The sequence below is a fragment of the Orbilia oligospora genome (assembly GCF_000225545.1).
Source record: "Orbilia oligospora ATCC 24927 unplaced genomic scaffold scaffold00004, whole genome shotgun sequence".
NCBI lineage: Eukaryota > Fungi > Ascomycota > Orbiliomycetes > Orbiliales > Orbiliaceae > Orbilia > Orbilia oligospora.
This window is the reverse complement of record NW_011645561.1, coordinates 216,352-228,773: the sequence shown is the minus strand read 5'-3', so window position 1 is coordinate 228,773 and position 12,422 is coordinate 216,352. Positions and strand designations below refer to the sequence as shown.

The 12,422-nt window shown below is 45.0% G+C and overlaps 3 protein-coding genes across 3 annotated transcripts; 1 reads left to right on the top strand and 2 right to left on the bottom strand.

Annotated features, from left to right (window-relative positions):
• Positions 1 to 289: 289 nt before the first annotated feature.
• AOL_s00004g67 (uncharacterized protein) lies at positions 290 to 1,185 on the top strand (the record flags this gene model as incomplete). Its single annotated transcript, XM_011118717.1, has 2 exons — positions 290 to 788; positions 878 to 1,185. The coding sequence occupies 2 exons, from the start codon at positions 290 to 292 to the stop codon at positions 1,183 to 1,185; spliced, it is 807 nt and encodes a 268-aa protein (XP_011117019.1).
• A 308-nt stretch (positions 1,186 to 1,493) lies between these two features.
• AOL_s00004g66 (uncharacterized protein) lies at positions 1,494 to 3,606 on the bottom strand (the record flags this gene model as incomplete). Its single annotated transcript, XM_011118716.1, has 2 exons — positions 1,494 to 2,787; positions 2,846 to 3,606. 2 exons carry the CDS (start codon positions 3,604 to 3,606, stop codon positions 1,494 to 1,496), a joined length of 2,055 nt encoding a protein of 684 aa, XP_011117018.1.
• A 4,396-nt stretch (positions 3,607 to 8,002) lies between these two features.
• On the bottom strand, positions 8,003 to 10,849 carry AOL_s00004g65 (uncharacterized protein; the record flags this gene model as incomplete). The annotated part of the gene is made up of 7 exons (XM_011118715.1): positions 8,003 to 8,485; positions 8,576 to 9,127; positions 9,289 to 9,748; positions 9,817 to 10,042; positions 10,134 to 10,302; positions 10,387 to 10,668; positions 10,739 to 10,849. The coding sequence occupies 7 exons, from the start codon at positions 10,847 to 10,849 to the stop codon at positions 8,003 to 8,005; spliced, it is 2,283 nt and encodes a 760-aa protein (XP_011117017.1).
• Between the last annotated feature and the right edge of the window lie 1,573 nt (positions 10,850 to 12,422).

Below are 12,422 nucleotides of genomic sequence, written 5' to 3'. Positions count from 1 at the left end.
CAGCCACATAAGGTACCATAATCAGCTGCAAGAACACCATATTCATATACCGGTCTGACCACAAGTCCGAAGCTTGTTCCGCCGAAACGCGGACATTTTTCACATAGCTGTTTACCGAGGAAGCGTTGAAGTGTTGTATTTCCGCTTTAGTCCAACCAACCCAATTGGTCCGTGCTTTCTCTTGGCGTCAGGGAGCCAACCGGAACAGGCTCTCCTTTCGCTTTCGCGCCTCAAACCAATTCCAACCCACCTGCAATATCAAAATACAGAAATCTGCGAAATCATCAAAATGACAAGATCCTCTTCCTCCGATACTTCGGAGAAATACGCGGGCTCGCCAGACTACCCAGTCTTCCCGAATCCCATATTCCTCTCCAAATTCGCGTTAGTTAGTTCCGACAAATCCGGCAGAACGAATCTCGACACGGACCTCTACAACAGCTGTATCCTCCCTTACAACCCACTTTCCTACCCAAACAACCAGAAACTAAAAAGTCGAGAAACAATAACCATCACAAACGATGATAACAACAAAGAAGTCCCTGTTCCGAAGGATACGAATCCTAAATCTCCACGTCCTACATATCAACTCGATAGGCCTCCTTGCAAACGCGCCGCGGCAATAAACGCAAATTGCTATTTTCAAAATACAAATGGAACCTTTTCGGGGTTACAACCATATGACAGTGATTTTGAGGTGCAGCAGAAGTGCTTTTGTGAGATTTATCCGTACTTTGATTCGATATTTGGATGTAACGAGTGTTTTCGGTTACATGGTGGGATTGAAGGTAAGTAATTTTTGCCTTAACTACTTTAAAATCATAAAGTAGGTATAAGTTATGGTTTGAGATGTTGAATTCAATGTTTTGGTGTATAGGATATCATTACTTCCCCCAAAGTTACATGGAAGCAGTATCAAGCACATACTGTAACGCAAACCCAATCACGACAGCATTCTACCCCTTCGTATCATCATGGTCGAAAACGAACGAGTTAGCAAAGGTTCCGACGACAACAGCGCCAAATGTTTTGGGCACGCAGACAGAACAGAGTCTTTATTGGACATATGCCGCTGCGATGACCGGCTCTTCGAATCCTAGTTCGGGATGGAAGCCGAAACAGCTCACTTGGATGTCGGCTTTAGCGACAGTAGCGCTTACGGTGGTAACATCTAGTTCAATATGAAATGAAATTATTTATTTTGATCCATATAGAGACAATCCATATAGTTGGATTTTCGGCTTTACTTCGCTTCGGCTATATACGCTATATACTATATACGCATCATTAATCATTATCTGCAACAACGACTGTCGGGAGTACTTCAAAGTCCAAAAGAAAGAGATACAAAGAACCTCGTCGACATCGCTGGAGATCAAAAAACAAATATGCAGGCTAAATGGGTATCAGAAAGGAGAAAAATTCAAAAACAGAGGTATCGAACAGAAATCAAAAAATAGTATTCGGGAATTTCCTCCCAGCAGAAGACCATATCAGGCGTAATCCCGATATCGGGAATAGTCTGTAAAGTCCTCAATGTAAGGCGACGCAGGTCGCTTGATGCTATGTGCTGCGGCAAATGTGTATGTTCCGTTTGAAGCCCCCGAAGGCTTGTTCAGACGGGTAGGTGGTCTGCCCGGCTTCAATTTCAAGTCAGGCTCATATTCATCTGGCCGGGTACTATTCTTTGTACCGTCCCAGCAATACCTCTGCATGCATTTCTTGCATTGCTCAGTAATAGTTCCTCGTCTCTCCATCTCTCTGTGGATGACGGCGCAACCGACACAGGCTGGCCATTCAGGATCGAGCTCTCCGTCGCCTTGTGTTGCAACCATGTAACCGTTGTCGATGAGCATATCTCTTTCGAAGTCCTTATAGGCCATTCTGAAGGTCGAAGTGTTGGAGAATGCGGTATATGGGGCGTTGGGGATGTAGACAACTAGTGGGCTAGGAGTTCTAGAGACCTTTTTGGCGTCGCAACCAAACCATGTCGGACGACTGTTGAGGCCTTTGTTGATGAATGTGTGGATATCTGGGACTTCAGGGAATGAGGTTCCTCTAGCCATGAGACCTCGTTTGAAGCGGTCATACGTAGCAACCATGGAAGTTCCATTTGGCCAGTTTGATGGAAGACCATTGTCGTGTCGGACAACATCGGCGCTGTTGTCGTTGGCGAAGATAACATCAACGCCTCGGTGGGGTACGAGGAGTGGGTTGAATGGGATGTTTTCAAGATCCAAGCCGCCGTCGACCAGAGTCAAGTTTTTGGTTATGGCGGTGGGATTGTGGTCAGGGTTAAAACCATAGAAAGGATTTGGAGCCCAATCTGCAATATCGAATTCGATTTTCGAAAGATATTCCAATGCTCTGATCACAAGATTCTTCAGAAACCCTCCTCCAAAAATGTTGGCGTCATTTCTCTTGATATCAATAAGAACCTGGTTGAACAATGATGACGAAGTTCCCATGACGAAAGCGGCATTATCGAAGCCGTTGATTAACTTCCCGCCTTCTTCTGGTATTCCCTCGTGATAGTCGGAGCCAAGCATTCTAGTCTGAGAGAATGCGTTTACTGTGGGGTCGTGGGAGCCGAATTCGAGTGGATTAATTTCAAAAACTGTGGCGTTAAGGTGGATCAATGTATCACCATCAGCGCGACCATTGGCGAGGAACATTGGGAAAGGCATCTGGAAGTTTCGGAACTTCTTGCAATTCGCAATACTTGAGAGGGTGGTATTTGGACCTCCATCTGGCTTGTCGATGAAGACTCGGGAAAGCATCAAACTCCTATATTCAATTGTATTAGTATTTAAGCCAATGCATCCAAAACCCGAAGGCTACTTACCATATGTCCGTCAGGGTTATATCAAACCCTGCATCGAGCTTCTCTTTGGCTTGTGCTAAGATACTTGGATAGTATTTGTACGACTTCCCCAATGGACTGAAGATCGAATCCTCAAGTTTCCACATCCTCTCCGATTGTTGAATCTCCCCGATAGAGGGGAACTCATTAACCGCCATCGACCCAACCAACCATCCACCTCCACTGAGACCAGACAAATAAGTCGTTCCCTGAAGTAGTCCACCAAGTCCACCAGGCCCCATAGCCTTCGGATTCCTCGAATCGAATGCAGAAATGACGCCAGCACCGTTCAGCATTGCTCTATACCCACCACCTGAAAAGGCCAATCCAACGGTTGGAGTATACCCCTTCATAAAACCCTTATGATCAAACCCTTTCATCCCAACTCTTCCCAAATAATCCGTCAAAGCCGTGTTTACAACCTTCATCCTTCCATTAATCCATGAAGCCTCTTCCTTTGCAAATTTCCCCCCTCTACGAACGGAGACAATATCCGCTGGACTCATAACCTGGAATGGTCCATATCCGGTAGTTGGGCTAAACCCAAAGATGCTCTTGATGCTATCGATGAGATCTCTGGTTTCTAGGTTACGCTTGGTTGGTTGCTTTCCTGTTGTCGTTCGATCTCTTGGAGCCGGAACAGCATGGACAAAGGTTGTAAAGAAGAAGAGGAATGTTGTCAGTGTCACCAGGAGCAAGGACGATGAAGAGGTAACATCACAACCAAGGCGTGACACACGCATGATGACGATGTATGTCTCAAAGAGACGGAATAAAGCGCCGAAATAAAATGAATAGATAGAGGGAGAGAGAAAGTAAGAGAGAAGAGCCCGACGTCAGAAGGGGAGGAAAAGTGGGGTGCCGGGTGGTTTATCCAAAGGGTAGAATTCCTGCCTGCCGCGCGGGAAACGAAAGAAGAATCTGGGGAACCAGCCCGATCTTATGTATCCAGGTCACAGGAAAAGAAAGATACAAAAAAAATCACTTGAGAAGATTATAGTAGGTTGACAAATAACCGTCCATTGTTTCCCAACAAGTGACTTAACAAAAATCAAGAAGTTAGTAAGAGAAAATAGAAAGGGTCGAAGTGGAACCCCCGGGCGATAGAAACCGAAAGAGACATATTGGGGTATAAGAGAGGTTGACGACATATTGAACAATGGAGCCCACTAGGTAGCTCGCTGGGCCTAAGGATAGTTGGTGAGAGGTTCATTTTCACTATACTAGAACAAGGCGGTGCATAAGTTCCCGGTCACACGCGCATGAAAAAGTGAAATTAATGCGAAACAAGGTAGGAGGGTGCTACGCTGCTACGGGCGTTGTGTTGGATTCTGTCGTCTCCGCTGTTAATCCGAATCGGGGAGATTCGCTGGATGAGGAAAGCCAATGCATTCGGTTAGTGAGCTGCGACCAGGATCCAGCATCGAGGATGGCAGCTGTATAACTGCGTGGGTGTCGTTTCGACAACAAAGCTTTGCTAGTGGTTGGATAAACCCGGGTGAGGATTTCGCAGTATGTAACAGTTATTAGAGCTCTGAGGTTCAATTCGAATTGAATACCCAAGATAACGGTTCCTTCGGCAGGGTCTAGTGTCTAGTCTAGAATACTTCAGGCCTCCAAGTTTTCTCTCGTTGAAATTGATATGCAGCGTATATGGCATTGCATACTTTCATATCCGGGTTAATGGAGATAAAATATGCATATGGTGTATAATGCACGGCATATTTGACATATGCATGCAGTTACATGGCAGATGCACCAGTTACCTCCGAGCCGTGCGCGTGCCACCTACGATCGTATACCCATACTTGAACTGATCGATTGTCAGTCATTGTAGGCAGCCTACTTGCTTACCCCAGCACGAATACAACTATCTCACGATTGCATGGCTATGCATGGTCTGTCTTATCAGTCTAGGCGGACGTGGCATCGGAAAGCTGTGAGCCATGGCCATCTCTTGTCACCACCAGAGGTGTAAGAATAAAGACGCATCTATACCCAAATTAGTATCTGACAAGACTGACAAGCCGGGTTGGAGCTAGCTAGCGAGCAATGTGCATCGACGTACCTTTAGCGGAAACCGGAACAGTCTGTGAATTCTGAGGAGGCTGGTAAAGAAGTATTTTGGAATTACTCGCGTGAACTTTTTTAGCTTTCGTAAAAACCTGGTCAGGTAGCCTCGAGATCTTCACTACATGGAAGATCCCCCACTTGGCTCTCGCCTTTCATAAGCCCCTCTAGCTCTCATTGCCCTAGTAACATCGCTAGGTAGCTTCCTGGGGGGCGAGCTCAGTGTATGACCATATGGCCATCTATGGGTGCACGTGGCCAGATGTATCAACAAATCATTACGCAGCCATCGATCATGAAAGAGACAGTGACCACCAGAAGATATCCAGGGACCCCAGCGTCGAGCCATATTTCCCTCCACACGGTGTGTCTTATCTGTTGGCTAGGATGAAATCATACGTGGAGTATTCGACTAGAATGGCAGGTACCCATAATTTGCGATTCTCCCCAACGAGACAATTCGTTTACGGCCCCACAAAGTACTGGCATCAGGGTTTTATTTCATGGCGTGACTATGCTTGAACCCAGGCGGGGTAGTCGAATGCTTGGTATTCTCTTTTTATTTTTCTTTGTTTTTGTAGCGGTGGTATTTTGAAGTTGGGATCCTGGAGAGATTTGTAGGGCCATGATAATTTTCTTGGGGTTGCATCCGGATATCTGGCACCGGAAAAGCTCCCGAGCTAGTGAGCCAGTATGATTAAGTGAGGCTGTTAAATCGAGAAAACTATCATTCTTAGGAACGTCTAAGGAGAACCAGAAAATATGCTCTTTTTTTACTTCATTAGGGCTATATACTTGGGTATAGTAACCATTCCGAAGAACGAAGGAGTTGGAACCGTTTCAACGCCCAGAGATAAGATTATCTCCGAAGAAGAAGGTAGCGAATGGATGGTATACTCCGAAGGACCCACTTTCTGGTAGGCAACTATAATGTTACGATCTAGATTCCGTCTGATCTTCTGTGACGTACACATTTTATTGAACTAGAAGCATCTAGTATCTGGTCGGAAAACGGCGGGTGGAGTTCTTGGTGTTCTTTGGGGTGCGACCATTACTCTGGAAAAAAGAAAATCCAGGCACCAAGTTGACCGAACTCCGAAGTCAAATATATATTTGGCCACTTTTACTAATGGAAAGACACTTTTAAATATTAAATTTTGGATTTTGATTTCGAAGATTTTATCTTCCTGCAATATCTGGAATGTCCAGCAGAAGTGCAGCCAAGATTTGCGAGAGGTGGGAGAAGGGGTTGTTGATTGATCGAGATCCCTTGGGTGGGCGTTTTGTGTTTTGCGTTCGTTTAGACCAGGGGTAAGCGAAGCTAAACCAATCTCTAAAAATTTCCGAAACCTCAAACCGGTTTCTCCTCCTCGCCCTTTATTCTACGCCGTGCGCGTGCAGGGAAGAAGATTCTGTCGGCAAGGTGTTTATGTATGTGGATGTTTGGTGAACATGAACAGGGGAGAGGGATGTCAAGAGAAAATAATTGAGCCGTATTTTCTTTTTCTTTTCGAAGCCTCTATTTCTCATTTTTGCTTCTAGGTTAACGACATGGGTTTGTATGCAACCATAGTATAGAGTACGGTCATACGATCGATCTCCAGGTTTCTATACTTACTTGAGTAGCTGCGATTTTGATTGCCTCGCTTCGATAGCTCTCAGAATAGAGAGAGAAAGAAGGTCCTGAATGTATCTAGCAAACCATTCCGGAATTTTAATATTATCCGTGGTATACTTTGCGGATGCTTAGGAGAATCGGCAGAGGTGGACCTGAGTCATCTTCCCTCGGAAGGGAAAGAATAAATTCTCGTGTTTGCACATTGTCATAACTCAACTGTGGCGAGAATGGTTTTCGCATCGGTTTTGGTTCAGGGTCCCCATTTGCTTCTCGGATCCTTTGGATAATTGAAACTTGAGTCGAAGGTGCTGGTGGCTGCACAGGTGGCAAGACACCGGCAGTCTGCATGTTTACTCCTCCAGGCCAAGGTTGGGCCTTACAAACCATGTACGGGGTCGGAAGCTTCCGTTGAACTTAACTACAGGCTGTTTGCACTAGCCAGTACTATGTCACAACAGATTGTAAGCGTGATGGCGGGAGCTCCAGCTACGGCCGATATAATATAATGCAGGCTGGCGTGGACGTACTGAAAAGCTTCGAAGAAGCGTGAAAGAGTTAGATGACGTTGTCAATTCCGTTTGGTTAGATTCCAAGAGTGGCTGATTTGGGATGTTTGTAAGTTGTTGGTGGATGGGTATCGTGAACTCCGTAGACAGGTTGGTGTTGGTATTTCCCAGACAGTGTGTTGCGGGGCTGGGCTGTGTGGAGGTTTGTGTCGATGTTTGACACTGCCGTCTACGCGCTGAACGCCGACAAGCTATGATCACACAAACTCGACCTCTATTCTATATGGTAACTACCTCCACAACACATTCGTTTTGGTAGCTCTCGAGCTCTCGGCCACCCGTCTAAACCAGACTAGCAGGTACTTAGGTACCTAGGTACCTACTTAGTACTTAATTACTAGCTTAGTGTTATATTCGGATCATTCGGCAAGCGGCTGTGAATTACTATTTTACCTCAGCTATTTCAGTACCATACTAGTCAATCCAAGCCTTTACTAATTAAGGTACCATCTATAGACGGGATGTTTGACTTTCTATCCTGCCTAACTAGAAGTTTTGCTCTAGCTCCAACGTCCAACTGGCGAGCTTCTATATTGGCAATAGGGTACTTTATTCAGCTCAGTCTAACGGTCGGTAGGAGCTGGTCACTGAGGACAAAAATGGGTCACTCGGTTGACTTTGGCTGGTTCTTCGAGACATCGAGAGCTGTTGTTTACCTAGGTATACGGTCAACTTGCCGAATTCACAGAAGCGATAGGCTGGATAACGAGTTCCCTGTTATGGGTTCGATTAAAAAAACGGTTATATACAAAATCCATGAACCAATTCATCAATTGAGCAATTGAGCAGTTTAATTAATCCACCTTCTTCCCGGATGATAACGGAGCCCGCATAATAAATTCAATTTATTAAGAGGCCTCCGGCCGAATGGGATCCATTAGCGCATTAAGACCTCAAGGTTCCTACTCTTATGGATATACAAATCGAAACTGTTCCATAATAAAACATAGAAACAACGGCATTCGGGACAAATGCATTCTGCAAGTCCCCAGGATGTGTTTTTAACCACCAAGGTACAAAGAAAATTATGGGTACCAGATTCACAATAAATGCCCAAATCAATATCTTGAATAGAGCAAATCCTTCAACACTGTATATTCCCCATGCGGACTCTTTCAGTTTTGTGTCAGCATTTGATCCTACCCATTTTGGCATTGCTGTTCGAAGACATTCGTTACAATTTTCTGAGTCTTTAGGAGCCTCGTAGAGTTCCATTATATGTTGACGACTAATCGGTCGTATCATAGGCTTGGGAGGTTCGCGGGTGTCTATTTGGTAATCGCGATCTGCTCTGTCTGGTAGACTTTCAAAGATATTGTCGCAGAGTCCGTCGCTTTTGGAGATGGGCTTGGTGCTATATCGTTTAAACTAGCCGGTAGTAACCCAATTAGCGTTAACGGATCTAAATTATATATTTAACTAGTTGCCCTTCAAGCTTCAGCCTCGCGCTGCACTCACCCGAACCCACTGAATGTCGCAAATAGTGGTAAACGAAAATAATCGACGCCAACCTCGAATGAGATTGTAATTTTCGCGGATACTTTGAAACAGGTCGCTGTCTCTGTGAATACCAAGCATCCTGATTATTTTCATGACTGCTCGGTTGTCTGTGCAGTGAACCACAAAGAATATATCGAACTGGCTGAGGAGAATATTAGGGTTGATTGAAGCGGCCTGGTTCTGGCCTTGACCTTGTAAAGCCACGTTGCTATTTGTGACCCCAATTGGAGAATTTCCAGTTCCATTGCCCCTACTCCCCAAACCTACGGTCCTTGTATTGTCTAGCTTATTTGCATTATTCGTAACGATGCTGGGCGATGGGTCTCCGGCCGAACCTAGCTGGGAAGCCTGACCCCGTTTTTGCATGGAGGGACAAGAGCCAGCTTCGGTTCGACCGAATCCAGAGAAACCGGAGCTATATCCACTGGTCTCATTCCCACGTAGTTGGGTCGAATTATTGGTAGCGTTCTCCTCCGTCTCTAATATCAACGGAGTGCGCTTAATTTTATCCTGTTTGGACAGAATGTCGAGCAATGGTAACAGAGAGTTTGGAATATCTATGGATAATTCTTTCCTGTGGTGCTGAGCCAGGCCTCGGATAGATTAGTATGGATAAAATGGATTTAAGAAGTTCAATCTGAAAAGATATCAGCAGCTCTATAGAAACTCACACAGTCGAACCATAGCCTGCTGAAACCATCCTTACATCTCCTTTGCGGTTGGGACAACGGCCAGAAAGATATGGGTTGTCGAAGTTTGTCCTCGAGAAATACTTTCCAGTCATTCAAATGAAAAGGGAATACTGTATCGATATCGGGGGGACCTTTTGGCCGCCTGCGAAGTTTGTGAACTAGATCCAGAGAGCCGTTCCATAAAAGAGTTCTGCTTATTCTCCTCCTAACTTGCTCAAACATGAGACGGCCTATAAAGGCTTTGAGATTCTCGACGCCGAGATTGTCGGGGTTGAGATGACTCCATAGCGAACTATTAAAGTAATCTCTCTCCAATGCGTAGCCCTCCTGAATAGTGGCCCCTTCCTCAGTTTCTTCTGTGGTTCGGTTTCTCACAACGAACCAGCCATGGTGGGATCTCCTAACCCTGTACGAGGATATCTCGGTTCGTTGGAAATTGCTAGTTTTGAGTTAAAAAAATTTGTATATATTCTTGATATTCGTATCTCACTTCGGGTCAGAGCATACCTGAGCCCCGATATATTACCAAGTCCAACACGTCCCTTGATGGCCCCTATGGTGCGGGTTCGTTCTGGATCGACCTCTAAGGCCGTATTGGACACTTCTTCTATTTCTGAGTCTTTCTGTCCTTCAACGATCATCAGTAGAATAGCATGGGGGTTGGTTAGATACCTGTAAGATAGGGTTGATTTAACATCTAGATCTTTCGGAAATATGCATGTATGGAGATAGTCTATAAAAGTAGTAGCCCAGTCAGCAAATCAATCAAAACGGGGTTAATCTGAGTACTAAAGGAGGGTAGAGAGCTTGAAAATGGAACCTACTGTGGATCCCAGGATCGAAGTCGAAGATAGAGAGGTTCGGGAGACGGCGACCGGATATTTCAATTTTCAGAACATGGGGCGAGTACAAATCGCCTATCGCCAACCATTCAAACATAGAATGAGGGTACTGCTGGCTATCTTTACGTGACTGCTCCATGAAAACTGCTGCCTGTGCAAGCCGATAGTAAGTTAAGTTGAAGATAAATATGCATACCTTTCTTTTATTGTAATGCATATGACGACAGACTGTTACCTGATTGTAAATATCTGAAAATCCTTTAGGCCCTAGTTCCTTTCCCGTCAACGAAATTTTGAACGTTGAGAGTTTATCTTTGAACTCTTTGGAAATCGGCCCGGTATTGGGAACGATGGACGCGTTGAGATGCCGGTCGTCGTCTGTCCGCCGGAGAAGAATTTCCGTATTGAAGTGAACATTGTAGATGGTTACTCTAGATGAGGTCATCATAAATTTTAACCCGGTAAGGCTTTTGAGTAGTTCCGATTTTGCCCTCGCATCACTACAAATTATGACTAGCTATTTTTTTTTTTGTTAAATACTATAGATTGCGGTAATATCCTTTGTAGCGTTGGTGATATTGTATTACCCGTGATTCAAACTCATCTTTATTTATGCCAAATTGACTACATTGTTCGACAAGGTCGCAAGGTCCGTTCCACTCCTTCGAATCTAAAACCTCAAGGTCGATGGCGGACATAGTCCTCTGTCCTCGTTAATCACTGTGGCAGAATATATAACTTAGGCACACAAGCTCACAGTTGAAGAGTCCGGCGACGAGACGAGCTCAAACTGCGAGTTGTTTATGTCCGATAATGTTGCAAATCAAAAAGTGGGGTCGCATGAACTGATACGTACGTACCTACTAGACATAGGTCTTTAGAATTTTGGTACTTTAATGTTCCGATGCTTTCGTTCTACTTTGATCGTCTAGCCCAGTGCTAACCAGGGATCTCCAGACGCTCATTAGCTTAGGTGTAACAGGTAGGATCCAACATTGCGCGCTTGTATTCTCGGAAGGATATTGGGAAAACATCGCCAAGACGTTTGGATCCGGCGGTGAATGGCGGCTGATGTCGTCGTCCGTTGGCTCCTAGTTAGAATCACGGGAGCTATTCTAATCAATTACTTTTATATACATTTTGGCAATCTCGTATCAAAAATTCCAGACGCTAGCCTCCCAAACAAAAAAAAAAAGATTATGTCACACATTGAATGCTCAATGAAATAAAACAGTATGCAAAATATCTACAGTAACTCCTTTAAGGTTTTTCGCTAGACGTAATAGATTCATTCGTTATTCCCTTTGTTTTCCAAGGATGGCAATATTTTTGTGGCAAGTTTGTACCCGTCAAGCAACCTTCTTTGGAACCTTTGGTACTCGTTTCGACTGATATCCGTGTTATTGGTCCGTCGACACCAGCCTCTTTCTTTGATAACCCTTGCGAGTCCTTCCTTATCATCGGCAAACGGCCAGAATACGTGAAACGCCTTGCAGACCATTTTTGGAAGTTTGTCGCTTGGAAAATGAGGTATTTCCGGTGGTATCAGATCATCTGAAGTTTTTTTTTTGCTTGTCCACGTGGTCTAGGACTCTTTTCGTGGGGGTACAAGATTTGAACGGGGAAAGTGCTTGATGATCAAACCCTGTTCTGGCACGGATATGGGTGTTTAAAGAAGGACGACTATTGTTCCACTAAGGATAGCTTTGGATTCAATGTATTTGTAATTTATTTGTTGAGGCTTGAATTGCTGGAGTTATATTGGGTATCGTGGGGTATTTTGAGATCAAGAGAAATTATTGGTAGTATGTAAGACTTTGGAAGGCGAACATCGGGTAAGACGGCCTAGAATATTGGCATCCGACGCCGATTTATAATACGGAAGAGCCAGCCCAGGTCTGTTTGCGTCTGATTACTGACTTCCGAGAGAACCAGAGGCAGACGACTCGTTATTGGAATCCTGTGCAACACGCACAGCTGTTTGCTGTCGTCCTTGGCCTTGAACGTTCGCAGTGTCGGTCAAGCGGACCTTGTATCCAAAGTACGAGGAAACCCACTTTCTCTTCCTCCCTTTCTTCGTATGTTGATCCTGAATAAACCGTTCCCAGAGGCGGAAGTAGATTTGGTCGGTTGGGTGGTTTAACCAGAGCTCAAATCTTCCGTGGGGATAGACGTGAGCTTTACAGGGCATCCTGACAGCAGGCCGGGGGGAAGTATGTACTCTCGAAGACGGAAGGAAAAGAGAAGGGAGGGGACGGAGTGTATGCGATG